Here is a 27,094-nt window from a genome sequence, read left to right on the forward strand (position 1 = left end):
ATGTTAGATTTTAATGTAAGATTAATGTATTAATCTTAAAAGAAATCCCATCAAATTGATTCTGCCCCAAAAACGGTAGTTACTACCAGCCCAAAAGTTGATTTCTAAATCAAAGTCCAACTTGACCCTAACCCAACTAACCCTAAACTTACAACAAAAAGTAGTAAAAATGTATCCTTGCCGTTTTTTTCTTTTTTTTGTCAGTGTCACTTTGAGATGCGAACATTGATCGTGACAGGAAGCGCGGGTGCCCCGACGCAGGACTTTACAAGGAAGTGGCGCCGTGCCAACGCGGGCGGCGCAGCTCAATTAGCTTGTGTTGTGGCTTTGCTGCTTTGAGAGCCAGTGAGAGAGCACGGGTCCAAATCCTCTCCTGTGGGCCCAGCTGGGAGGATTAAGACTGGTTCCTGTCCCGTGGCTGACCTCTCCAAAGCCCCAACAGATGTCCAGATTCCCCCACCCCACAGCCCGTCCACCCTGCCGCCTCCCCAACACACACTTACACGCTCCACTCCTCTCAAAACCTCTCTTGACCCCGCACTCAAAACAGAACACTCAGGCGACCTTTCTTATCAGAAGAACCCTTGAATGGGGGCTATCTGCCTCTATCTACTCTGCTTTGTAGCACATCTTCTTTCAAGGGCCCCCGCCAAATGCCCCCCCCTCCTGGATTCAGATTTGCCGACTTGAGTGCAGTACCACATTGTACCACAACCTACTAAGCAGCACTGAGCTCTACTGGAAGACATGAACATTTTTATGTCAAATTACAACCCTTTGGGCCATGGCCAACTTCTGGCTGAGTGTAACGTGTCCACTTTGTTACACTTCTTGCTTCGGGGGCACCCTGCACACGCCAGCGCCTCGTCGGTGGCCCTTACTTAAAATAGGACCGAACTGTTCTCCGAGGGGGGTGCGTACGAGGGGTCCTGGAAGGTCAGCGGTGGTGTCTCCACACCACATAATGGCCACCCAATTGGCAGCATTTGAGTGGACAATGAAAGGATTAAAGCCTTTTAAAGGGCACGGTCCCCCCCCCACCCTCTGAAATGCCAAGCTTCAAAAACTCCTCCAACTGAGAGTAATCCAAAAAGTGAGATTAGGCGATTGGACGCAGTTGTTCAAATGTGACTTTAAACAATGCCTGGCCGCTTAACAAAGCTTGGTTGGAGTTTAATTTGCGCAATCAGCCGGGGCACAAGTGACAAAATGCGACATTGACTGCTCTGATCATTCCAAAAACATTTTCCCACCAAAATGATAGCGAGCGGAGCCCCTCAACTTTTGTCCCATCTTCAAATTCCAACATACCCGTCGAGTCTGCTCCTCCATCACAACACTCCTTCCTCTTTCTCCCCACCAGCCCATTGGCCCAGCCGCTTCTCGGCACCGCCCCGTCAGAGGCGCGCCAGAGCACGGCTGTCAAGAGTTTTAGGGATGCGCTGAGCTGTGAAATCGCACAAATTGCCATCGCTGCTGCGTCTGGCCCGACAACCGAGGAAGGAGTGCTCGGATGAACGGCCAGCCAGAAAATGTTACGCTTCAACACTTCCCGACCTGTGTTTACCACCTCCCTACGTGCACTCTGGACCTTGCACCCCTTTTTTGCAGACACCCACAAGCACGCGCACAGCTGCAACCCACTTTGCCAACACACACACACACACTCACTCACACACATGCACACACACACACACACACACGCACACACACACACACACACACACAACACACACACACACACGAGTACTCACATTGTATACTTACATAATAGTACAGATACTTGAGTAGAAAAATACCCTGGCAAGTACTGATTAAAGTAAAATTAAAGGCTGTGAAATGTATTGATGTACAAAAACTCATAGGACAGATACCGTATCTGTTTTCAAATATAGGGTGCAAAAGTATAAGAAATCATAAAATAAGAAAATTAATACTCAAGTTAAAAATAAAAAGCTGAAAAACTGACTTTAGTATTTGTACTTTGTTACATGCCCCCCACCCCCTCCCAACACACACTCACACCATCACCTCCTTGAAGCGTGTAAACGGTACTGGCCTTACCGCCTCACAGATCAGACACCTCCAGCACTTTGCTTGGTCGTTTGCAGGTCACTTCACGCAGGAACTCTCCAGAGGGAGAAAGTACCTCTGACACCCTCCACCAACATTCGCCAATGCTCGTTCCCTTGGAGGCACCTCCTGAGAATTGACAAAAAGGTCACAGACAAAACATGTTTAGGCACACACACGGACACACACAATAGGAATCTCATATGTTCTACTCACCACGAGGTGTAGATTCCTGGCATGACCTCAAATAATCAGCCAGTGAATGTAGTTTTGTATAATAATAATAATAATAATAATAATAATAATAATAATAATAAGAAGAAGAAGAAGAAGAAGAAGAAGAAGAAGAAAAATACAGTAATCCCTCGTTTATCGCGGATAATTAGTTCCGAAAACCACCCGCAATAAGTGAAATCCGCGAAGTAGGGTCACCCTGTAAATTTTTTGTGTCAATAAATGTATATCAAACCATTTAAGTGCATATTTTATTATTAGAACATTAAATAGTTGTTTCAAAAATGTAAATAATACATTAGTAGTATAAATAACATACAGAAAAATTTGTATAAATGTTGAAAATATAAATATTATACGTGTATGCGTGTAACAAGAAGTACTGGGCAGGCTAACGAGTTAGCGAAACGATGCTAATTTGCAATCGTGCTAACACGCGAAAACGGACCTCTAAAGGAATGTAAACCAACATTTGGAGCAATACTACATCGTCCTAAAGGTTAGACATATGTGATCGTTCATTTCTCTTGTTAGGAGACCCACTTACATCGTCAATGACTGCTGTACCACTGTAACATGTATGTAGACGAACGTGAAACAGGAAGTGGTATCGCCTGAAAACGGCCTTCAAAATAAAGCACCCTACCTCAAATCAAAGCGCGACTGAATAGCATAACATGGAGCGCTCTTAACACATCCTGTAAATATGCTTTTAGAACAGCTTTCATTATTATAACATTTTTATATAACAAGGTACAAGTGTACACACTGTAAATATGTTTTTAGAACTTTTATTATTATAAAAAAAATTCTATAACCAGGTACAACACTGTAAATATGTTCAAAGTCAAAGTCTCCTTTATTGTCAATTCCTCCGCATGTCAAGACACACAGAGATCGAAATTACGTTTCTCACTATCCCAGGGTGACAAGGCAGAGTTCACAACGCACATACAAGTAAACAACACAGGAAAAATAAAACAAGAAGATGAACAATAAGAGTGATAGCACGCTAGCCACTCCCGATGCACAGCAGAGTCCGGAAAGATGACAGTCAATTAGGCCACTGTGAACACGACCACACAGCAGGCGCGCACTGTCCGGTTCGTGGATCCTATCAGGCGAACGCAACCCATCTTGTCGTCCCGCGAACGAACGTACGCCAGGAGAATAGAAGGCACGGCTGGGCGAGGTGGGTTGGCCGCAAGCCTGGCCCGACGTCTCCGCGCTGGCCCCTCTTCCGCTGCCTCGCAGACCCGCTGCCGACGCATCCCAACAATGCTCCAGGACGGAGCAGTCCGAGCTCACGACGCAGTCCAACCGGGGGAGGAAGAGCAGGCCAGTCCGGCGTCGCTCCATGACGAAGCAGTCCGAGCGCCCTTAATCTCTCCGCACCAAAGTCCAGAACGCCATAAAACCCACTTCCGCCGATGTTGAGCAGAACATGCCCGCCGCACTAGTAGCACGACGTATCTATCACACGAGACGAACATACACAAAACTGCTGGACAAACACTCAGTAAACACTCACAAAACACCGAACGGGACAGAGAGTGGCCGCTGCGTGTGCACGCGCCATCTTGAACCGTAATGTTTTTAGAACTCTTATCATTATAACATTTTTTTTTTTTTTTTTATAAAAAGATACAAGTGTACGCACTGCAATTGTGTGGGCACTCCCTGCCTTCTGCTGGCGTGTGGACAACTTCCCCAAATAAGAAGTTTTATTTTATTTTTATTTTTTTTAATTTGGAAAAAAATCTGCGATGTTGTGAAACCGCAATAGACGAACTGCGATATAGCGAGGGATTACTGTAATAATAATCATAAATATTATTATTGTTATTATTAAATTATATAATTATATAATAATTATAATATAATAATAATTTTATTATTGTTATTATTATTATTATTATTATTATTATTATTATTATTATTATTATTATTATTATTATTATTATATAATGTATTATAATATAGAATATTTATAATAAATGTAATAATAATAATTAGTAATAGTAGTAATAGTAGTAGTTGTAGTAGTAGTGGTAGTAGTAGTATTGTAAAAACAAAGAAGCTCAAGTAAAATAATCAATGAATTTATTAGCATTTGATTTGTGTCTGTTATAATAACATTTTATTCCTCATAACACTGACATGTTTATACCTGATTTGTTACTCATATTTTTTGGACTATTGTTCTACAGAACAGTTCTATTAAAGTTACATTTCATTTCATTTCATTCTTTCATTTTACGGCACGCCGTAAAGTAATTTCGATTAATATTAAGATGAATACAGACAGTTTTTGCAAGATGTTTTTTCCCCAAGTTGAGTCATTCTCTTTCCGACTCTCACGACTCGCAGGTGCGTTTATTTGCTTTTGTATGCTTGATTATTTTGTACGATGTCATGAATTCAATCAAGTTTGGAGGACTCCGTTAGTCTCGTGACTTGTACTTGAAAATATAAGTTGTCTATAAATCAAGAATACCGAATGACTTCAAATTCTGTCCAAAATAAGACGAGATGCTCGCTATAAGCAGACCGGGAGGGCTCAGACGAGCGTCGATGGAGTCAACGACGCGGAGGCAGTGACATCTAGTGGTAAATGAGTGTACTTACACTAATACGGTATTCACATTATTTGGATGGAAGACCTAATTTCAAATGCGAAACAGTGTTTTCCTTCTTTTCACTGAGCCAACTTAAAAGTCCCTTAAATAGAATACAAACACTTTATCAACACAAGAAGCACAAGTCAAAGTACTTTTTTTTTCAAGTCTTACTGTTTAAACAAATTTGTTTTTACCGCTTTATAGTCACTCAAATAGGAGGCTTCTAGAGCAAGAGGAAGTGTGTACTAAAGGTCTAAATGTTGACATCATTTGGATCATCTCAGTACCGAAACTGCAGTGGTTTTGTTTTGAGTCATAGGGCAAATTTTACATGCCATGCGAAAAGGATGTGCCGAGTCTGCCTATGTGCCTTCCGCGATGCGCTTTTACTTTTGCAGGAAGGACAAACAATAGAAGAAAGCAAAAGAAAATGCATGCACCAACTCTTATCTGCTGCCCCGGTGGTGCGGCGACACAACGTGAGGTGAGGAAGCCATTCTGCAGAAGGCGACATAACCACATTTGACATCACAGAGGCGGCCGGTGCCACCGCAGGGACTAAATTGGGAGTTTCCGCTCGCACGTCTTCAGCTTTTTGATGTCTTTGGCGTCCAGAATTTAAAAGGTAAGCTTTACTTGTGTTCAGGTTGTACAAATGACGTTCAAGATTGTTAACGCTGCTTTTAAAAATGAAATAGTCAGAAATGTATGTCTTCGTCATTTTGGATTTTGGGTCCTTTCAAATATGCTGCATTTTGTTTTAGTGGCTGGGTTTCCTGCTATTACGAGCACATTCATGGCTGCCGTCCTTTCACTGATGCTGTGGAGCCTGCCGATGCTTCTCGAAGGCGGTATGTTGTTTAGGTGCCTGTAAATTGGGGGGGGTCAACATGTCTTTTTTTTTTTTTTCAGTTTTTGATATTTTGCAAATTGTGTATTTCAAACGCTCCGGTCGCAGTCAACTCGCCCACCTGCGGCGTCACCTGCTCCACCGACTACAACGTTCTCCTCAACTGCTCGTGCGCTTCGGTACCGACGCAGCCGCTGCGCCTTGACGTTAACTGCAGGTAATCCTCACCTGACGCCATCTATAATGACGTCATCACCCACGTCAGATTTGTATGCAGTGGTGACATCATGTGTCGTCACTCCTCTGCGCGCTTTTGTAGCGACGGTGAGCTTCACGTGGCCGACAGCTGCTGGCTGATGCCGCCTGAGTCCTGGTGCGTCATGTACCCACCGGAGCTCTACCACATCGCCGCCATCGGGACCGAATGCACGGCGACTGTCAGCCTGCCGGGGGACCCGTATTGCGAGTTGTCAGACTGGGCACTTTACGACGTGGGTAAGTAGCTTTTTTTCCTACCAAAGATTTTTTTTTCTGATTAAAAACTTGTTTTCCTTTAGTTGTGACAGAGCGTATTTGAAATAAAATTTTGAAATGTAAATTGTTTTCACCGTAACTATAATTTCTTACTCTGCACACAATTTGTAACATCACAAAGTGGATGAAGAAAAAAAATGTTGCCATTTGCTTCATAGCAAAAATATGATTTTGCCATGCGGACTATTTTTGTTGAGCTCCATTTGTGTAACTACAAGTGAAACCTCCACCACCTTTCAACGTGCGAGTGACGTGCCTCGACGGATTCGACAACATCACGTGGGACCTCGCCAACGACAACAACGATTGTCTGATGTACGAGCTGCGAATTCGAACCCAACGAGGTCTCATGCAGGTAGAACTCAAGTCAACACTTTTTCATGGGGCGGGGGAAAAAACTTTTTTTTAATTAATCAACGGGCGAATTATTACATTCCCGGTCGAACTTGTGAAGATGGTTTGACCTTTTCTTCCGTTAGGATCCGGCGCGTTTCTTCTCGGTGGACAAGAGGTTCTTCCTGGTGGGACACAAGGAGCTGCCGCCCCGCGCCAAGTGTAGCGTGGTTGTCCGGACCAAGTTATGCCCCAGTAACCCATCTCAGGGCCCGTGGAGCGAGTGGAGCTCCACCACCAAGTGGACAAACGCGCCGACAAACGCGCCGACAAAATCTGCAAGTGTCGCAGGTGAGCAAGAAACGCGTTGCGATTTTATTCATGTGCAGCAGAAGCGCGTGTTTCTACGCAATAAGGAGGAACGGTTCCGTTCAGACACACCGTGTCTGAGCATGTTCCTGCCGACCCTCCCTGTCCTTTTCCCGCTATTACTGTTGATTTTTTTCCCATGCCTTAGTGAAAGGATTCTGGCTCTACGTCTTTCTGGCCGTCCTCGTCCTCCTTGGCGGGCTGCTGCTGGTTTACTCTCAAATACCGTGAGTAAAGCAAACAGAGATCGACTTGATTTCATAGGCAGTCCGAAAACATGACAACAAATCGAAAGCCGATTCTGACACAGCATGACTCATAAGTGGCGCAGCCAAGTCACATCCTGCACGCAAGGGTGATACTTCTTCTCACCGCTTCACCTTCACACTTTCTAAGCAGAGCGGTTGCTTCACTAGATAGGAACTCGCGCACTGCAACGCTGCAAATACAAAATGCATCTCGACTTTATTTAGAGAGCACTTGAAAAAACAAACGTGTGGGATGGTCGACATTGACGTGTTTGATTCTTGCCAGCTTCTTGCTGAAACGATTTCCGCTCAGCTCGTACGTGTGCAGGCCGCACGACTTCTTCCAGCCGCTCTACCTCGACTATGGAGGCAACTTCAAGGTAAGAGGGTGTAGTTGGCTCCAGTGGCCAGCAGGTGGCGTTATGCAAAGGGGGAAGGGCCTCATGCCCGAAGGCATTTTGATCTCAATTTCTGTCCACAGCAGAATGCGATGAATTAATTCTATTGCACAATTAAGGGAGCCGAATTAGATGGGCCAGTTCTGGCCCTCGGCCCGTACGTTTCACACCACTTTTTTTGAGTCAGGTGGCTTTCAGTTTTGGACCGTGATCATTGGAGTCTTTATACATGGGTGAAATGTCTCCTTTGCATCCTGCTATCATCTGTCTCAGGGATGGGTGAGGCCCTTGTTCAGCGAGCACGACATATTGGGGAACACCCCGCATGAGGAGATGGCGCCCACCACCAAGAAGCAGCTCTACTTCCACAAAGCCGCTACCAAAGGGGATGACGAGACGCGACCCGCTGGATGCCTGCTCCTTGTCCCTGCCCCGCTGGCACAATTGACACACGTGTCCATTCACTCGGTGATTGTGTGCGAAGAGGACGATCAACAAGCATCAGATCCAAATCACAGGGAACTGCTGGACTCTGATCCGGAGGAGGCAGTAGTGGACGGACAAGACCAAGGGAGGCTATTCAACGATTGGCCGGAAGAAGCGGAGAGAGCTTCGCTGGCCTCCAATCGGCAGTCGGACGATGGCTACCCCCGCATGGACATGGACACGGTGGACAGTGGTTTTGGGGAGTGCACCAGCCCCTCCCACTCTGGCTCAGGAGAGCCGGCGAGGAATTTCCTACCCGAGCGGCGAAACTCGCGTTCCAACTATGTCAAGCAGTGGATGATGTGTAATGATGCCAGAGAAGACTCAAGAAACGCTCTACAGTGAACAGTCCTCTAGTTCTACTGATTTTTTTTTAAAACGACTTTTATATGTACAGCAGAATATACAGTATATTGCTCAGAGTTGAATAGAAAATAAGTTGCATCATCCCATTGATGACTTTTTAGACATTTTATTTTCCCATCTTATTTTTATTGGAATCAGAATAGCATCTTTTGATAAAAAAATATTTGTACCTCCAATACAAACACCAGGATACCTTATTCGTGTTATTTGAGGTTTTCCTTGAAATAATCCTAACCATCGCCACCAATGTCGACGTCTCTCCCTCCCGGGCTGTTACTATAGTAACTATAATCATCCGGGCCTCCAGAGGACGCTGTGATAGCCGGCCACCAACGCCTTGACAACCGACAGCTGATCAAGTGTCTACTAACTAGACTAGAGGAGGAGACAAGTGATTGTGGACGGAAAGGTCGTATTTGAAACAAAAGGTCGTATTTGAAACAATTACGCCTCTAAGTTGAACCTGACAAGCTTAGATGTTAGCCCGTTGACGATAGGCGTAGGTTTAGTTAAATGTGACTTTTAGCGTGAGCGGCCGTTGTGTCTGCAAATTAGCATCATTGGTGTTTTTAGCCGCTAGCTCCTTGCCCCAAAGCATCCCCTTCCCTCGTCCCTCGCAGCTAAACGAGGATGAATTTGTCCCAGAACACCAGTCTGCGACCGGAGGAGGCTCTGGTGGTGGAGAAAGCCATCCGGCTGGCAATCGACTCCGTGGTCAACGTTCTGTACGGCGTCAACAGCGGCCGCAGTCGCGAGTACCAACGGATGGTGGCCGACAGGGACAAAGAGATCGCCAGGCTGCAGCGGGAGGTGCAGGCGCTCCGTCGGCGGGGATGCGCCTCGTGCACGCCGCTCGATCGGGTGACCCCCGACCGGTGCCCGGACTCCGGGGAGCACAAGGCCAACGGCGGTGGGGGCGCAGAGGTGGACTCCGAGCAGCAGCCGTGTGAACTCAGTTTCTCCTGTACGTAAGCAAACAGTATTTCAGTAACGTTTTAAATGTATTTATTTAGCAGTTTCGGAAGTTTCTGTTTGTTCCTTAATCGTGCAGCTGTACACAAGTAGACACAGTGTATTGCAAAGTGGCGAATGGGCCATTCTCTCTTTATCCTCCCTACGCAGTGGGTCTCTTTGACAGCCCTCAGTCCCACATCCCTTCCCTGACACTCCCCTCACCCCCTCGCAGCCAAATGCACCCGGTTGGCACTTTGCAAGTGGGCAGCGTCGCCGTCAAAGAGGAACCGTGCAATGTGGACGCCGTCCTTGTCAAGTGGGAGCTGAGCGAGGAAAGGTTGCGGGAACAGCCCGAGCCAGCCGCCCCTTCTTGTTGGGACGCAGGTAACGCCCACCGAGTGATTATTATTTCGCAGTCTACAATGGGTGAGTTCCTCCTGTGCTGAGGGGCTGAGTCCTACAACGAAAAACTGAGAGCCTCCTCTAAAGGGTCTTTGTAATTACAGATAGGTAACACAAGGTGGCAGCAAATAATTTAACTCAACATGGGTTTTTGCTTTGTGTTTTAAGAATTGGAGCTCAGAGAAGTGATGACCTGTGAAGAAGCAGACGGACTAGCGCATGTCGCCGAAGCGGAGCAACTGAGGTTAAAACCTTACACTGTAAACAAGTGCCTGGAAAATACGCCATTTGCACGGCCCAGATGTATTCGTGGCACTAATGCGCCAATTTTGCAGCCTTTAGTGTAAAAGAGGCTTGAGAGCTGCCGCACGTGTCACGTTTTGCTTGTCAAAACAGTTGAGTCGCACATAAGTCAGCAAAACAAGTCAGACTTACCCGTGTAAAATCTCGAAGAAGCTTCGGCACGAGCGCGACACGGCGACGGGGTGCTAATGGTGACCTGTGTCATCCGCGATCCTCCTCAGGAGCAAGAAGAAGCGCGTCCCCACGGCGGAGCTGCCCGAGGATGCCCAGCAGCAGAAGCGCGCCGCCTGGCGAGCCGCCTCCAGACGCTACTACGCCCGCAAGGTGGCCCGCCAGCAGACCGGCCCCCTGTCGCGCCCCGCCCACCACACGGCGCCCTCCTCCCACTACCTCCCCCGCAGCCCTTTGGCCACAGGCAACAGGAAGCGGACGCCCATTTCCGCCCTACCCCACGACTCACAGGCTCAGCAGAGGGAGGCGTGGCGAGCCTCCTCCAGGAGGTACTACGCCAGGAAAAGGGCGCAACAGCACCACCATGGCGGACACCTGCAATACTGCCACCGCGAGCCACCGGGGGACGACAGGGAGGGACTGGAGGGAGTTTTGTGTAGTTCGTGATAAAGAACACCAGCACATGTTGGTGGTCGTTCACTCATTCTCCACCCCGCCCGTCACCAATGCACAGATTGATTCATTTTCTTTAGTCTCCGCTGGCAAATGCACATATACTGTATATCATGCCTCATTCCAATCAACTTTTGCTAATTGAAATGAGGAAATGCCCTTGTTCTGTTCCATCCTCCAAATATCTCAAAACATTTCTATGTGTTTGTTTGATAAGGAAGTAGCACTCTATAATGTTATACTTTATCAAACGTACGATTAAACAAAATGGGGAGACTTAAATTGTGCATCATGATTCATTCATTGCAACTTCTGGTATGCGCAACTTGGCCACTAGGGGCAGTATAACAAAGACAAATGAAGACCACTCTCCATTTTTAAGAATTTCATCTTTAATTTTCTCTTTCAAGGTTTATTTTCAAGTGCTGCTTGAATGTTTTTCCACATCATGTTGTCAGAAAGCATCAACAATGAAATGAAAGCAAATCTCATCAACACAATGTTGCTGCGACACCCTTACCTCTGGGGGCCACAATTCACCAGACTGAGGTAATGTCCTCTGAATGCTTGTGAAAATGGGTTCCTCCCTTCAATTCGTGACTCCATACGAGGATCCTTGCCGGATGTTCTTCAGCCTTCTTCAAATAGAGGCACTAGAGCGCCCCAGTCGTCTTGTGTCTGTAATTACATCTGGAGCTCAACATCTTTTGCTTTGGGGGCTTTCAAACCGTGAAGCAATTTTCCTATAACATAACTCTTTTAATCTGAGATTTGAAAGAAGCAAATGACGATGCTTTAAAAACTCATCTGTCCTATTTCTGCACTTGTTCTGATCGTGTTTGGTAAGTCATTTAATTGAACGTAAATGCTTTTTTTTAATATAAATTTCTTCGGCATGTTCTTCCCAATACGTTTACATTTGAAATAATTCACGAGCCTTATAAAACATATACGTTCGTGTTATTTAGCCCAAATGACGTTACACGTTGCCCAAATGAACTGCGTACTGTTGGCGAGTTTGGTGTGCACTTGCAATCGGATCCGCTCGACAGCTGTTCAACGAAACAGGCGCGCTTCTTTTTGTCGCAGAGCAGTTGCAGCAGGACGATGCAGGGTGCGTGCGGGGACTTTCATTTCGACTTGAATCCGAACACACAAATACGAAGCAAATTCTCAGCGGTTCTTTTTGTTTGTCCCCATATATATATGTCTATTTCGTAATTGCAGGCTCGACGCGGTAATATTCGCCTTGGTGAAGACGGCGCATCTGATTTGCATGCCCAAGAGGGGCCTAATGTGTTTGTTTTGGGTCAATACTGCTCCAACCGCCACTGGAGTCGTTTCGATTGTGGGACTGACGCGCTTGTTTTTTCGAGCTCTTTGCTTCACGAGATTTATGGACGCCTCTTTCGAGCGTGCGCCAAACAAAGAGGACGAAAGCGAAGGCAAGGGAGCAGATGGATGCATGCGCGCGCAGCAACTGGCTGTGCGCGTTAAAAGGCTCAATTGTGTCGCATTATTCGCCTGTGTGGAGCAATGAAATGCTTCGCAAGCAGCACTAATACTTTTTTCCGCGTTGATTTAAACATTTGGAACGCTTAGAGACGCCAAATCGAGCATGTTTCGTCTTCCAGTGGCGTGAGCGCTTCGTTGGTGCGCTTCCTGGTGGACTGCACGGGAATGGGGACTTGCTATACATTTATCCAGCGGAACTCGGCATTTTTACGGCAAACCTTGTATATTTGAGGTACTTTTTAAAAACATGTCTTAGATTTTTTTGTTTAGCACCATTTGGAGCCAGAGCAAAAGTCCCATTGGCATCTGGGCGCACCTGTGCATCATTGGAGAAGTTTCGTCTTTCTCTTCAACTCTGCTAACTTTTACTGGCCTGAGAGTCGTCGTCAAGCAGTTCTAAAATTCTAAAGTCTCCTTTGGACTTATAAATAGCATGAATGGAGTGTTTGTTAATGTCTGAAAAATGCCGCGGGGGCTTGTAAAGCCTTTAAAGTAGTTGTTTCTGGAACTTGGTTGCGCGCAGACTGACAATCCGGTCTTGGTTTCTATTTGAATACGGGATATGGACCAGAATATGTTGAAACAAAGGGGGGATTCACAGTAAATTTGAGGGGGTGCTTTCAATATTCCAAACATTTAATGTGGCGGTTTTAAGAAGCACTTGGAAGAATGGATCTATTGGCTTTCAAATATCCATTTTGCGCGTTTGGAAAGATTTGTGGGCCCATAAATGATGGTTTATTCCAATATTTTCACCCCTACACCGTGAACGTACATGGACGTGTCCATTTTGCAGGGATTGCTGGGAAGAAGAAGGAGTCAGTCGAGGTTGGGCCGTCGGACAATCGTTCCAAGGTGGAAGTCAGCCACTAAAAGGTAAGAAAGAAGCAGCCTCTCCATGGCTGCTGTTGGGCAATATTGCTTGGGATCCCAAGTGGACAGAGTCTAGTCCGCCTTGATGTCGAGAAAAATCAGTTGTCGAGGTTAATTTGGCGTGTTTGCCGCATTTTTGGAACGGCTCGGGCCTCGGCTGTGCGTTAAAAAGCTAACATGGAGGCGCGGCTAGAGGGAGCCAAAGCAGGCAGGAAAGCGCCTCACCCAGCCTGTGGGCCTCCATTCTATACCAGAACGGATGTTTGTCCTTGTTTTAACATCCTCACCAAGTCCGGAAGTCTTTATTATTGCGTTTGTTCCCTCAGTCGTGGTAGTCATTTGAATTTGATGAGGCTCAGTGGTGTGCGCTTCCTTGGGTTTAACTGCCTCTCCAACACGGAATTTTTGTTCTGACTGACAGCAAATGTGCCTCATAAATGCTCTCATGGAAGAAAAAAAATCATATTCAAGTATTAAGGATGAACTTTGATGGTAAAATTGTAATGATTTCCCCCACAATTAGCTTAGCCTTTTGCTATACTTTTTGTTTGAGAGCGTTCAAAATGGCTGTCGAGCTGGTAACAGGTGACGTCAGGAGGCTGCTCCTCACTTCCTTGTTTGAATTTGAGACAAAAAGTCACCTTTAAAGACCGTTGCCCGTGTTTTGATTGCTATTCTGTCCATTTGTTCAATTACGTAACTAAATGTTTATGAATGGACGTGAAGTCTTCCATCCCCTAAATGTGTGATGAGAAGTGCCTATTAACTGAATGAATAAAATTTGAGTTTGCTGCACTTCATTTAAATGATGCGAATCCTAAATTCTGCTTACCTTGCTTGTGCCCCCCCCCCCCCCCCCCCCCCGCCTCTCTGAAAATACCCACACATGTCACAAATGTTGTTATATATAAAAATAATCTTACTTGGAGCTTGAATTCTGTTTATTTTGGGCCCACTTCCTAGGCATCCAAATCCTCTTCAATGGCTGCTTACCTCCTTGCTGTCATCTGTAATTCTGCTTCCCCGACTTAGGTCAAACAATGTTAAATGGTGGCCGTTGAGCTGCATCACTGGATTGGACCACAACCTCATCATCTGTGTAAACAAGAAAACAATTTAATTACTGCCGCTATTAAATGGTAGTTCCAATGCCAAGGGAACCGATAAAAAGAACTCTCCAAGTGATGCCTTTTCAGAGCAAAACTGGCCTCGGTGATTTCAGTCCACTGGTGGTGGTGCTGAAATCACGAGTGGGTTTTGCTTCCCTCTAGTGGTCATGTGTGTAACAACGCAAACACGCGCTGCGGGCTTGTCATTCTGCCTTAGGAGCTGTCCGTGTCCTGTTCGCTAAGATGTTACTGCTTCATTCACTGTGCTTTTTATCTTAATGTGGCTTTTGTGTGTCTTTGCAGCTCAGTCCCCACGAGAGGAGTTTTTGTTCCAGAGGGAGCTTGAGGAAAGACGGGGACAAAAAAAGAGATCTAAGCCTTGTAAGCATCCGTGTTGTTGGGGAATCCTCAAAGAAAGTGCGTGAAATGTTTGGCATGATTTGTATGCACAAGATGGAACCGAAGCCCCAAAGAAAGCAGTGCTTTGGCACTTTCGTCTCCATCTCGTATAACTCTTTGATGCTCCCTCCCCGCAGCCACAATGGAAGAGGAGATAGTGGAGGACCACACCAAGCTGAAGCAGGGCATGGTGAAGGTGCTGCAGTGTGTGGCCACCATCTCGTCAGCGGCAGCTGTGGTCAACCCTATCTTCGGCGTCGCGGGTTCGCTAATGCGCGTGGTCCTGCACCACATTGACGACGAGGACATCCGCACACTCAAGCGCGAGTTCGGTTCCGTCAACCGGGCGCTGGACGAGCTCTCGCGCAAGAATCGCCAGGCCCTGGTGGCTATTCAGAAGGAGACACTGGACAGCCAGTACGCCTTGGTGGAGGAGAACCTAAAGAACCAGTTCCGCAAGTTCATGGATCTGGTGGAGGCTCGGCCTGAGCACAGCGAGCGCAAGAAGGAAGACTTTGCCCGCAGCTACGCCGACGACTTGGGCGACCAAAACCTGCACACGCTCTACGACGGTGTGGTCGGGAAGCCCAAACTCTTCAGCCGGCCCATCCTGGAGGTGAGTCTCTCACACACACTGCGGTGACGGGCAGGGGAGACCTTCTCGCTTTGAAGGAGCTTTTGGGTTTTTTAGGTGTTCCTGAAGCACTCGGGTGGCGATCGTCGGGCCATGGAGCGCCTGTGCACACGCCTCACCTACTTGTTCTGCATCGGCCTGATCGCCCTGATGGGCTACGCCGCCGTTATTGGCGACGACGATGCCGGCCTGAGCGAGGAGTGGGCCGAGAAGATGGAGAACGTGCAGGACAAGATGCAGCAGGCGCTGCGTATGTGCCGCTGAACCGGGCACCCGCACATCATCCACGTTAGCTTGCGCAACAGCGGTGGGCAAAGACGCGTGTGCTACGGTACTGTTGCCACCCGGTTCGCATTTCCATCATTGAGCATTCACAACTACGGCTTGCGCTTTGTTTTCTTTCTTAAATTGGTTGGAGGTATTTTTCTTTCCTAGATTTCATTGAATAAGATTCGCCGATTGCTTTATTCAAAGTGTCAATGGGGCAAAAGTGTTACATTTTGTGTACGTTGTTTAACTGGATGGCTGCCAGCCCTTTTGCCAGCATTTTGACTGATCGACTAGTCAGCCCCGTTTCTACCGACAAATCAACCCGGCTGGCTCTACTCGCCATTTATTTTGCCACAAAAAGGTCTTCCAGCTTTTTTCTGTTCTTTAGTAATCTGCAGTACAATATTTCCCCCAAAACGCTGAAAAGATTTTTGCAAGATCAAACATGCCAAATATAAATATAAACCGTACGATGTAAAATGACTGATTCCCGCTTTTCTAAATCTGAGCTACCCTGTGCCCCCCTCAAAAAATGCTCTGCATGTGTTTGCCCGCCGCTGTTTGGACAACGCTGGGACCAATCTTGAGTTTTGAGTGCTCCGCAAGCTGCTTGTCAATTTAATGTCGTCATCTTATTAACGATCCGACCGCCCAACCAAATGTCTTCATGGTTTTTGTTACAAGTTAGGGCACATGCCAAGCTGGTGAATTTCCTACAATCGCCATCAGATCAGGCTGGTGAGATGTTCTAAAAATCAGTAATACCAAAAAAAAAAAAAAAAATGTCACGTGATGAATGTTATATGGTGATGTCATACCGAGCTCAGAGCTGAACACTAAAAGTGGTTACACTTGTTTTAATGACACTAGGTGAAAACGCCGCTTGAGTTGCACCAACACTACCTTTTAACAAGCACTTCTTTCCTTTCACATGCTGTGCAGAATGACTTTAAAAATGGGCACGTAAAGCAATGCCAAGTTGGTCACTTTCTCCTCTACGGGCACTTTATCTTAAAAGCAAAGCAACAGTGGCCACTACAGTTTTTTTTAATACATTTTTTCCCCAGCCAGCAGTGCCTAAATGTTTATATTCTGTTTTTTATTTTTTTACTATGTTAGTCATCCTATTAGTTTTTATTGTTCTCAACATTAAGCGGTGTAAAATGAATGAATGAATAATGGGTGTGTACAATATACTATATTAGCTGTTTGATTGTCTAGGACTGCTCTAGTTTTGTTATTTCTGCACGTTTTTAAGCACCACTACAAATAAATATGAGTCCATGCATCCGTAATTGTGGGTTATTTCTCCACGTTTTTAAGCACCACTACAAATACCTGTGAGTCCATGCATCCATAATTGTGGGCGTCATTCTGTTTTTCTGTCTGCCTGCTCTCTGGTCTAACATGACAATAGATTAGGGACAACTGCAGGGAACGAAGACGTTGGAATCGCAGTGGCCATTTTGCCCCTTGACGCTCCCTCCTGTCGACTGAAAATGTCGCATCAATCGCTGCTGGCAGCAGGAGGCGCTAACGGACACAATGTCAGCCGCCTGAAGTAGATGAAAAATAGTGGCTGCTTCTTCCACCAATGCTTTATAAATCCAAATAGCGTGTTTATACTATTGGGGACATGTTAAACTATCCATCCATCCATCCATTTTCTGAACCGCTTAGTCCCCACGGGGGTCGCGGGCGTGCTGGAGCCTATCCCAGCCGTCATCGGGCAGTAGGCAGGGGACACCCTGAACTGGTTGCCAGCCAATCGCAGGGCACACAGAGACAGACAACCAATCGCACTCACACTCACACCTAGGGACAATTTGGAGTCTTCAATCGGCCTACCAAGCATGTTTTTGGAATGTGGGAGGAAACCGGAGTGCCCGGAGAAAACCCACGCGGGCCCGGGGAGAACATGCAAACTCCACACAGGGAGGGCCGGCGGTGGAATCGAACCCGCACCCTCCTAACTGTGAGGCGGACGTGCTACCCAGTGCGCCACCGAGCCACCCATGTTAAACTATTTTTTTGTATTCTCTTACTCAGTCTAAGTTGAAAAGTGAATTCAACAAAATATCCATCTTTCCCTAAGTACCTCTAAATTTCAGAAGGCAAAACGGTACGTGACTATGATTAACGTGTATCTGATGTAATCTTAGAAGTGTTACAATGTTGAGAGGTAGCAACTTGGTGTGGTTCAGCTAAAGATGCTTGCGAATAAGCTGTGCTGTGTGATGTGACGTAAGCATTTCGCAAATTAGCTTTCGAGTTAAGCTGTGACTTTGGTGTACAGTTTTTGTCTTTAAATTTGAAACGGCTACAAATGGGCTTTCAATATATAGTAGTGAATTAATTTCTACTATACGCTACACAGCACAGGCAGCACGTGTACGTTTTACATATTGCGTAACTGCCCCGCGACTGACTGGCGATATGTCCAGGGTGACAGGGTGCGCTCTGCCTTTCACCCAAATTGAGCTTGGGTTGGCTCCAGCGGCGCACACAGCGCCACAAGTGCATCAATCGCCATTAAATTACCAGTTGTGCAGTTACTCAACATGTCCGCCAGGTGTTGCTATTCCTCTCAACTGCAAACATTCCACCTGTTTCGATGTCGCCTAATGTCCATCACATACACGCCCAAAATTTCCTCTTCATTCGTTGCATTCTGTATTATATGTATGTCCTCTTCCAAATTAAGTAATTTGGTTATTTAAAATGTAAGACGGTATGGTGACGGTGAGTCCCGAAGCCTCCATTAATAGCCCGTTAAACTTGTTCCACTCGTGCGCAATCTATCGAAAAATGCTGATTTGACGCGCACAGTTCTGCTGCTCATCTCTTTAGGAGGTCACGAGAATCACTCAAGCCAAAACTAAAGATGAGTAAAAATGTAAAAAACAATCAAAGAATAAAATAACAATCGACACTTGAATTGCTTCCCTTGGGCTGTGGCGTCTATCTTGCAGGATTTGCGTCATCATCGTGAATTTTTGGGGGTGGGGGCAGGTTGGTCGTGGTGGCGGTGGTTGAGGGGCTCATTTGTCATTTTTGCGTATGAAGCAGCATTTACACGCAGCATTTAATAAATTGAGATTTTAGTTTGACACTAACATTTTGATCAATCTTGAAAATACAGCATTTTAGCCCCCCAAAAATCGTCCACTGCGCAACGGGGAAAAAAAGAATTAACAATTATTAATTCTTAAGCCAGACGCGTGTACAACAGCATGCTCTATTTTTTTGTGAATGGCTTCAAAATCAACACATACATTTTTAACATATGCACAATCACATATGAAGCATAAATGAGCTCGTCTCCTTACCTTGAACAGAATGTGCGATGTTGTACACCTCCAAGAGATTGCTTAACATTGACCAAAAAGCACAAAAATAGCAACAAAAGAATCAAACAATCAAATCCATCTCCGTACATGTCGACGAAATACCACAGCAAGAAATTGTCCCGTCTGCTTCGCTCGCCTTTCCCTCGCCCTTTCCTCCCTCCTTCCCTCCCTCTATTGCGCATCACTCCTTTCTTTTTTCACTCTCTTCTTTGGGACCCCTCCCCATGCAGCTTTCCCCACACACAAGCAGCAGGCAATCTTCCTCTCAACTTGTCCGACGTGAGAAAGAATACGCATATAGGTAAGAATTTGCTGAATTTTCTTATCTGGACCGCAGAGGAGGAACATGTACGCAAAATGGGGTGACGTCAGCTTGGGGGCCACTTGTGCGTAAAAGTGCACATCCATTGCGCACTTAATAGTTTAATTTATTACTAATTATTTTGGCAACCGGAATTGGCCTCGTATTTGATTATTTGTGATGATTTATGGGTGTTTAGAGACCCCCCCCCCCCCCCCCCGCCCCCCTTCTTTGGAAGAATCACACGCACATAGTCAAGGACACGCACACAAGCGCGCACACGGCCTCCATTTTGTGTGCATGACATCACCACCCTCAGTGTTGTGTTTTATTGATGATTTTTTTTTACATTTGTTTTTCATCTAAAATAATATCTAGTAACTGTTTAACGGGTATGTGTATTTTCCTGAAGATGTTTTCTTTTGTGGGTTCATAGTCCTGCCTTTTATTTCACATCTTTTTTTTTCCTCACAGTTCATGATTCTACTTTGTATATGCCTCCTTTTTATTTTTTTTTGTGTAATTCTACTGTTGAGGACGAGATGGTGACAGTTTAGCATTTTAGTGCGGCACTAAAATTGGACGAAGGAAAACAGGAAGTACTTTCAATTTAGCCTCGTTGTTTGTCAAAGCTGATTCAATGTCAATCTCCTCCAATTCTGTTTTGTGTGTGTTCAGACAGTAACAGCTGTAAGTTCAAGTTACAATGTCCATCTTTTAAAAGTGATTGATGTTTATTGACATATATTGTGGCGGAACAAATTGGTTTGGACAAATATGGAATTTGTTTCTTTTAAACACAGAGAGCTGGTACACTGTTACACTGTGTTTGTCCAATACTTATGTTATTCATTGCTCTTGCTCTATTGCAGGGGTGGCCAATTAATTTTTACAAGGGGCCACATGAAAAACCTGAGTTGTGTCAGAGGGCCACACCTACGATAACTTAACCCTGCTCAATTTTCTTCCATTGTAAAATGCACTAAATTATTTATTTTAAATAGTTGGTACTGGTAATTAGAAGAATACAATTATTCTGTTTATATTTATATTAAGCTATGTGAAATTGTGGTGTAAAGGTCAAATAAAAAAACAATTATTAATCAGTACAATTTATTCTTAACTTCTTTAACTTTTCCTCAAATGACAAAGCCGCTCCATCTCTGGGTGTGAAGTTTGATAAAACGTCCTTGTTGGGCTTGCAGTTTTGCCAGCAATGCATCAGCCTCTGATGCGCCCTGTTTATCAGACACATGTATTTTTTTCTCATGCTTGGTCGTGTAGTGGCGACTCAAATTATATTATTTAAACACAGCGACCTGTGTACCACAAATCAGGCACATGGCTTTACCTTTCATTTCTGTAAAGAAATACTTGGCAGTCCATGTCTTGTTGAAAACACAGCGCTCCTTGTCAACTTTTCTTTTCTTCGTGTTAGCATACATTTTGAGGGCAGCATTACTTCGCGCTGTTCACCTACACGCACAGCTCACATGCACGCACGCACGCACGCTACACGGAAGGTTTGCTCTATTGTATGCTTCGAAATATGTTTGTCTTCTTTTCCAAGTGTGTTTGAAGACCTTAAAGAAATTCAGGCGTTGTAAATGCTGTCAAAATTTGCCTAGGGCGGATTTATATGGGATATTTCTATATTGGGAGGTAGTGGTGAGGGGCGAGTATTATTTTAAATGTACTTTGTCATGTGGCATGGTGGTACAAGATGGTGTAAAATTGGGTATCGAATTTGGCCCAGGCACACTGGCTATCCCAAAACATGTAGTGGTTCCAAAATTTCACCAGGAGATGGTGTTAAAGCTTGACATAGGGGTGACCTGATGGAAACTAACAAATCTAATAAATTAAATTGTTAGCAATTGGGAGGACACAACCTGTTCAAACACGGAGTAACGCACAATTTGGGAATATGAGTTTGCTATGCTATAATTTTAAGATGTAACAGCTTGAGCAATATCAATATATATGTTTACGTTAGAAGAACCCATTATTATGTTTAAGTATGATTATGTGTTAAGATTGATCTTTAATAGACAAGATATATGTTATTAATGTTGCAATGTTTTGTCCAACCTGTATTTAACATTGGTGTTCCATCCATATCTGAATGCATTAAGTTGAGAGGCGACATCAAGTCGTAATAGTGAAAGAACGAGCAAAACAGGAAACAGCTGCATCCGGTGACAGACTGCAGTCATGCGCAGTGGTTACTGCTTTAAGCAAGGTTGCCAAGACAACCAGTGGATTCCTATGACCTGGTGCTGGAATTCTGACCTTTCATCTAGATATTCTTATGACCTGGTGCAGGGATTCTGACCTTTCATCTACATATTCCGATGAGGTAATGCCAGAAGCCTATAAATATGTTGTCTGGACACAGAGCGAGCGTGCTTCTTCCTAGTCAGGGCGATGGCCGTGATGCTGCCCGGAGTAAAAGAACGCCGTTTAGACGAAGATGGATTTTTCATTCTTTTTGAGATTGAACCAAAATCTACTAAGATGAATTTCCGGAGTCTTCGAATTGGACTTTGTCAAATTTTAAGCTTCGAGGAAGGCAGAAAGTCCAATTTTACTTCTTTGGCTACGGTCCTCATGGCCAGACCTTTCCTCTTTTTTAAACAGAATTCGGATTTTGGAACAAAGGAGAGCAGATCACTTGACTTGTTCAACCAAATAGGATTTTAGACCTTTAGTCTCCTCTTTTGTTCTGAGTGGGTGAATGTTGTTGTTTTTTCGAGTTGTAATTCTTTTTCTTGCTTATTCATTAAATCTCTTCTTAATCCTTAATTCGGTTATCGATTATTTTGTATTAACTATGTTGAGCATGGTTTTATATGCAGCAATTAGAACTTTAAAATGTCTTTATTTCCCTATCATAGTCATTCTTTAAATCCGTTCAATTATTTTTAAAGTGAAGACAGCTTTAATCCTTAACATCATGAATTGTCAGATCTGGTTCGAAGTAGTTATCTTGAGCTCAGCTAGGGCGAGTGCGCTCTAGTAAATTAACGAATCCCTGAGGTCTTAACAAAGACATCTAAAAATATCCGTAACATAACAAAAGCATCATTATGGCGCGGTTATTATGACGACGTGCCTCAAATTTAAGTTACTCAACACGAGCGTCGTTTGACTTCAGAGGGATTGGCGTCATAAAGAGATTATATTGATTCTTTTAGAACTTATTTAACTCAGGTGGTCAGAGACGTACGAGTCCCTTCACCCCAGCTTATCGAACCCTTTAATGGGAAGCCGGTCACTTTAATAAAAAGTGCACGTTTGACAACTTTCTCGTTACTTTTTTAAACCTAACTGAATGATAATCCAATGTAGAAAAAAAAAATTCATTGGCTGAGCGACTTTTTAATCCATTGTGGCTGCTTATGGAATTTTTCTAGCGGCATAAATAATGGATGCAGAGAGTGCAGCAACATGGTAACAAGACGCTTCCTGCCCTACTCATTTTTTCCCCCCCTTGCTGTTGTTTCTTTGGCCTTGTGGATGTGGGCTCGACCGATCTGATGATAGCCAGGCCGTTGTCATGACAACAGCTGATAGCTACCAATTGTGTTGATAAGAAGAAGGGAGATGCACCGAGCTTTTCCTCGTGCGGCGTACACGTCAGGGTGTGCAGGGAACATCAAATTTCATTAAAAAAAGATGATAAGACAAAAGATGATGTATTCAAATATAGCGAGGCTTTTAAAAGGAGAAGTCTTCCTTGGAGCCTCATGTGACTTTCTTGCTGTCAAGAAACGAGAGCATGTAAAAAAGAAAGAAGTGAAATGAAAAGACTCGCTGGCACAGTTTCAGAAAAGCAATTGCTTAAAAAGTTATGTCATGTTTTGAATATTTACCATTGTCCTGTCTTGTAGACCATGACTAGTCAAGCGGAGAAGATTTTGGCCCAGAAGAAGGAGGCCATCGAGGCAGCCATGGAGATGTTGGAGCGTGGTGCCGAGGTTGTGGCCAGCGCGGTGGGAGAACTTTTCCCGCTGTGCCAGGCCGCTGCTCCGGTTTTGCGTCTAGCCCTCGACAATGTCCGGAGTAAGGAGGTCTTCTATGTTAAGGAGCAGTTCCTGACGGTCCGCAACAGTCTGGACCTCCTGTCGGGCCAGCTGGAGGACATCGACTGCGAGATCAAGAAGGCCCGGCTGGACTCACAGTACTTTGCCGTGGAGGAGAACCTGCGCAATCAGTTCAGGAAGTACATGGACATCATTGAAGCCAAGCCGCAGTTCCGTGAGGTCAAGACCAAACTGTTCCTGGAGCATTTCTCCAGGAGTGGCGGCGAGAAGAATCTTTTTGTGCTCTACCATGCACTCATGGGGGACAGCAGCTTTGGAGAGTCCATTCTGGACGTGGTGGAAAGGTACGCTCACTTTGAGGGACCGACCGCTTCATCGGGCCGATACAAAAGATTAGCTCGTAGCTCAGAAGGTGCTGCTGATGTAATGTGTTTCCAGGTACGTCTCCAGGAACCGCCGCCTCCTGGAGGACTTTTGCGTGCGCATGAAGGAGCTCCTCTGCCTCGGCCTCATCGCTCTGATGGGATACACGGCCTTGACCCAAAACCATCAGGAAGAAGATGACAAAATCCAAGACTGGAGCCGCAAGATGGATGAGATCGAGCTCCGCATGAAGATCACCATCCAGTCCTGCGTGGACGCCTTTGCGGAGCAGGCCAAACTGGACACCCAGCACCTCCTCCAGGAGAAGCAGATCGACAGTCTCCAGGAGACCAGCCAGCAGCTCCTGGATTTCCTGGTCAAGAAATACGACTGGGTGAGCTGGTCGGTGCGTCTCATCAACCATTCGGGGAGCACCTACCGCAACTGGAGGGCTGGCGAGCGCTTTCACCATGTGGTGGGACGCAACTGGTTTGAGGTTCTACAGGTCAACAACATCAACCTGGTGGTGTCCTTCAGTAGCAGACCCCAGACGGTGCCCAGGGACGCCATATTGGAGATGATGGAGGGTGCCGCCCGAAAGGGCAACGCCCCCACCGTGGTGGAGGTCCTGGAGAAGCAGATGAGCGGCTTTGTGGTTCACGCCGTCAGCCGCCACAAGGAGTCAGCGGCGGCATGGAGTTTCCCAGACGATTGTCACTACTGGGAGAGGCACAAGAACGTAGCCGTGTGTGTACATGCTGACTGAAAGTCGCAAACATTCCAAAACAAGAATTCAATCCAACCTCGAAGCATAATTCCCCAAACTCTGACTATGACTGCCATGCCTGACACCTTCAAACCTCACCTTAATCTGAAACAAATCACCTTAAACCTTATTGTAAAGCTAATCGCAAACATATCTGTGTCCCAATGTAATTTCCTATGCCAACAAAGTATTTATGGATTGTTTTGTTCTGAGTGTAAATAAAGCGAGCGCATGGTGAGCATTGAATGGCTTTTGCGTCTTGCCAGCGGACAAGTCGTTTATGGATGTGGCCAAGTGGTTAATTTAATAGGCTGCTCCTTTTTTCGCAGCATAAATGTGATTGACGCTGCAACGTTAGCATCTGCGGTCGCTAATTGAATTCCCCTTCGCACCCGAGTCAGCATTTCCCAGACCGCAGCGCTCTAATCGCCCCGCAGGCGAGTAGCAAAGTGCTTGGCTTAGCATGTGTAGCGCTCATTTCCCAGACGTTGCTCCCAGTCTTATGCGGGCCTGCCTGACTGTAAAACGGAAAAATGAGCAGGTGCGTTCATAGGACGCTTTCAGTTTCCCTCCTTTATTTATTTATTTATTTATTTATTTATTTATTTATTTATTTATTTATTTATTTATTTATTTATTTTTCTATATAAATTGGAAAATTGTACTCATGTATGTTGTGTCATTCTATGTGTTTTTCATGTGTGCGTATCGTGGCAGCAAATTGATGAGCGGCTTTGCGGCGTTTTGTCAAAGGTAGGAAATATTGATCGGAGACGCTCTTCCTTTCCTCCCCCTCGTTAAAAAGCCTCGCGCCAGCGCCGCCATGGCAACACTTGGCTCATCCTGACGGGATTTACAGGCACAACTCGATGGGAAGGCAAAAAACCCCAAACATTTGTTTCTTATCAACTGATCTCGGTTGTTATCACAATTTTTTCATGTCGTTTTTAAACTTTTAGGAAAGAAAACTGCAGTATTTCAACTTTTTATAAACTTTTGCAGTACTGTAAATAAAAATGAAAACACAAATATAGAAAAGTATTAATTTATTCATTAAATAAGTGTCTTTGAGGGTGCAATGCTCACTTCCAACCAGCAGAGAGTAGCATTGGCCACCTTACAGGTCACGCGCTTTCAAATAGCGAAGAAGAATCACTTTGCAGCGAGGCCAACTTCTGTGTTTTTGTTTGTGTTTGACAGATTAAACATGAAAAAAAAAAGTGAAACATTCTTTCTGCAGAGGCCAAAGGTCGATTCTCACTCCCTGCCTGTTGTCACGCACGTTTCCAGCATTTTAAAGGCGGATCACCGTGACCCACCTTGGCCTGACAACTGGAAGTCGTCAAAAAGTGTCGCCCGATTGATTGGAGATTTTGGACTTCGGAACAGGCAAGAAGTCAACCAGCCCTAATTTTTAGAAAAGAAAAAAAGAATGACTCAATGTGCAGGACCAGACAAAAGCCAATATCAATATTTCATAAGCGAAATGAAAGAGCAGGTCGATGCTTGGCTCCTCTAGACTCAGGATGGCCTAATAATGCATCCATCCTGCACTTTGACTGATCCAATTGGATAAAGAGCCTTCAAGTCATACCGAGTCTTCTTCAAAGGGGACAAGTAGAGCCCCCTGGTGGTGACAAATTGTTTACAGAGAAATTGTTAGGTTACGGATTCAAGTTATTGATCTGACTCCAAATTGCGATCAACACTTAACACATAAATTGCTATGTCCTAATCCACACACTGGCGCACCTAACAATTTTGCGAGTTCGTTCTGTCAAAGAGAAGACCAGTAGATCAATTAGACCAAATTTACCAATTATTTATTCCTGACAAAGCGCACTAATACAGGCCTGGGTCCCGGGTCCCTCACACTAAAACTCGTGCGTTTTTGTGACCACCAAAAGACGACACATTCTTCCGGGTTGCCCAGTTTTAAAGAAACACAATATGAATATTAAAGCATGCAAAATATTGTGAGATGATTGGTCGATGGCCATCTCCTCCCCGGTCCAGGTGTCGCTGAGGTCATACGGTTGGGTTTTCCCTCGAAGGCCGGTCTCATAGACGTGCTGTTGTTCTCGTTTCCTAACCGACCTTGGGATGGTCTCCTCCCGTACTCCCTATCCGGGCCTATTCCACAACACTTCGAAGAAAACAAGTTCATGCAGTTCGCCTGCACATTCCTCGCCCCCACCAATCCACACGTGCACTTTAATACTAGATATTAATATGATTATAAGTTTAACACAACCTTAAAAAATATGTTTGCAAACTCCCAAAAGCACATTTTCCTTTATTCCCTCTCATGACCTCATTTATGAGGTCATCACCCGTTACCCTAGCAAACAGCTACCAGCGCGCTGTCGATCCTTCCTTCCCCCCGCTGCTCATGTTGAGTCACCAGGGCATATTGGCCCATCGGTGGCAACGGGCCAACGGTTTTCTCGATCAACCGGACAGTGAGTGACCTAATACATGGAATACAACAACAATCGCATAAAATCATAATTGTAGTAAAAATAGCTACAGCAACAAGCACAGACATGATGAGGCCTTTCCAGCTTCCGAACGTTTTCATCCAATCAGACCAAATATCGGTGTGTACGCCTGAATGATCTTTCATCTTTTTGTTCAGTGTCCTTAGTCCTTCCAACGCCCTGGTCAGTCGGC

The 27,094-nt window shown here is 45.3% G+C and overlaps 4 protein-coding genes and 1 long non-coding RNA gene across 11 annotated transcripts; 4 read left to right on the plus strand and 1 right to left on the minus strand.

Annotated features, from left to right (window-relative positions):
* Positions 1 to 5,192: 5,192 nt before the first annotated feature.
* il21r.1 (interleukin 21 receptor, tandem duplicate 1) lies at positions 5,193 to 8,709 on the plus strand. Of its 2 annotated transcripts, none has more exons than XM_049731633.2 (9): positions 5,193 to 5,553; positions 5,693 to 5,779; positions 5,887 to 5,995; positions 6,056 to 6,273; positions 6,531 to 6,667; positions 6,792 to 6,996; positions 7,163 to 7,241; positions 7,549 to 7,642; positions 7,934 to 8,709. In XM_049731633.2, the coding sequence occupies exons 2-9, from the start codon at positions 5,725 to 5,727 to the stop codon at positions 8,489 to 8,491; spliced, it is 1,455 nt and encodes a 484-aa protein (XP_049587590.1). In that variant the 5' UTR covers positions 5,193 to 5,553; positions 5,693 to 5,724; the 3' UTR covers positions 8,492 to 8,709. The 2 variants fall into 2 exon arrangements, with proteins under 2 accessions (XP_049587590.1, XP_049587589.2); XM_049731632.2 differs by having other exon boundaries at positions 5,200 to 5,553; positions 6,098 to 6,273.
* Positions 8,710 to 8,847: 138 nt separating this feature from the next.
* LOC125975766 (uncharacterized) lies at positions 8,848 to 11,077 on the plus strand. The gene is made up of 4 exons (XM_049731760.2): positions 8,848 to 9,476; positions 9,635 to 9,850; positions 10,037 to 10,112; positions 10,393 to 11,077. The coding sequence occupies exons 1-4, from the start codon at positions 9,143 to 9,145 to the stop codon at positions 10,787 to 10,789; spliced, it is 1,023 nt and encodes a 340-aa protein (XP_049587717.1). The 5' UTR covers positions 8,848 to 9,142; the 3' UTR covers positions 10,790 to 11,077.
* Positions 11,078 to 11,165: 88 nt separating this feature from the next.
* On the minus strand, positions 11,166 to 19,107 carry LOC125975835 (uncharacterized). Of its 2 annotated transcripts, none has more exons than XR_007484036.2 (3): positions 18,925 to 19,107; positions 14,107 to 14,278; positions 11,166 to 11,473 (listed from the first exon to the last, which is right to left on the minus strand). It is a non-coding gene; the product is annotated as an uncharacterized lncRNA (long non-coding RNA). The 2 variants fall into 2 exon arrangements; XR_007484037.2 differs by having other exon boundaries at positions 14,177 to 14,278; positions 18,925 to 19,101.
* rpz (rapunzel) lies at positions 13,088 to 16,883 on the plus strand. Of its 2 annotated transcripts, none has more exons than XM_049731809.2 (4): positions 13,088 to 13,186; positions 14,596 to 14,673; positions 14,829 to 15,307; positions 15,383 to 16,883. In XM_049731809.2, exons 3-4 carry the CDS (start codon positions 14,834 to 14,836, stop codon positions 15,587 to 15,589), a joined length of 681 nt encoding a protein of 226 aa, XP_049587766.1. In that variant the 5' UTR covers positions 13,088 to 13,186; positions 14,596 to 14,673; positions 14,829 to 14,833; the 3' UTR covers positions 15,590 to 16,883. The 2 variants fall into 2 exon arrangements, with proteins under 2 accessions (XP_049587766.1, XP_049587767.1); XM_049731810.2 differs by having other exon boundaries at positions 13,107 to 13,186; positions 14,596 to 14,709.
* LOC125975742 (protein rapunzel) lies at positions 17,638 to 24,667 on the plus strand. Of its 4 annotated transcripts, none has more exons than XM_049731722.2 (3): positions 17,638 to 17,717; positions 23,140 to 23,636; positions 23,731 to 24,667. In XM_049731722.2, exons 2-3 carry the CDS (start codon positions 23,143 to 23,145, stop codon positions 24,419 to 24,421), a joined length of 1,185 nt encoding a protein of 394 aa, XP_049587679.1. In that variant the 5' UTR covers positions 17,638 to 17,717; positions 23,140 to 23,142; the 3' UTR covers positions 24,422 to 24,667. The 4 variants fall into 4 exon arrangements, with proteins under 4 accessions (XP_049587679.1, XP_049587677.1, XP_049587676.1 ...); XM_049731720.1 differs by lacking the exon at positions 17,638 to 17,717 and adding an exon at positions 19,110 to 19,246; XM_049731719.1 differs by lacking the exon at positions 17,638 to 17,717 and adding an exon at positions 21,439 to 21,605.
* The last annotated feature ends 2,427 nt before the right edge of the window (positions 24,668 to 27,094 follow it).

This window comes from Syngnathus scovelli, chromosome 9, assembly GCF_024217435.2.
Source record: "Syngnathus scovelli strain Florida chromosome 9, RoL_Ssco_1.2, whole genome shotgun sequence".
Classification (NCBI taxonomy): Eukaryota; Metazoa; Chordata; class Actinopteri; order Syngnathiformes; family Syngnathidae; genus Syngnathus; species Syngnathus scovelli.

Bases quoted from the DNA above. Each gene is read 5' to 3' on its own strand.
- LOC125975742 (XM_049731719.1), top strand. From the start codon at position 21,558: ATGACCTGGTGCAGGGATTCTGACCTTTCATCTACATATTCCGATGAG. The intron at 21,606-23,139 runs GTAATGCCAGAA...CCTGTCTTGTAG, and splicing joins CATCTACATATTCCGATGAG to ACCATGACTAGTCAAGCGGA. The intron at 23,637-23,730 runs GTACGCTCACTT...ATGTGTTTCCAG, and splicing joins ATTCTGGACGTGGTGGAAAG to GTACGTCTCCAGGAACCGCC.
- LOC125975766 (XM_049731760.2), top strand. From the start codon at position 9,143: ATGAATTTGTCCCAGAACACCAGTCTGCGACCGGAGGAGGCTCTGGTG. The intron at 9,477-9,634 runs GTACGTAAGCAA...CTCCCTACGCAG, and splicing joins GTGTGAACTCAGTTTCTCCT to TGGGTCTCTTTGACAGCCCT. The intron at 10,113-10,392 runs GTTAAAACCTTA...GATCCTCCTCAG, and splicing joins GCCGAAGCGGAGCAACTGAG to GAGCAAGAAGAAGCGCGTCC.
- rpz (XM_049731809.2), top strand. From the start codon at position 14,834: ATGGAAGAGGAGATAGTGGAGGACCACACCAAGCTGAAGCAGGGCATG. The intron at 15,308-15,382 runs GTGAGTCTCTCA...TGGGTTTTTTAG, and splicing joins TCAGCCGGCCCATCCTGGAG to GTGTTCCTGAAGCACTCGGG.
- il21r.1 (XM_049731633.2), top strand. From the start codon at position 5,725: ATGGCTGCCGTCCTTTCACTGATGCTGTGGAGCCTGCCGATGCTTCTC. The intron at 6,668-6,791 runs GTAGAACTCAAG...TTCTTCCGTTAG, and splicing joins CCCAACGAGGTCTCATGCAG to GATCCGGCGCGTTTCTTCTC. The intron at 7,242-7,548 runs GTGAGTAAAGCA...GATTCTTGCCAG, and splicing joins CTGGTTTACTCTCAAATACC to CTTCTTGCTGAAACGATTTC.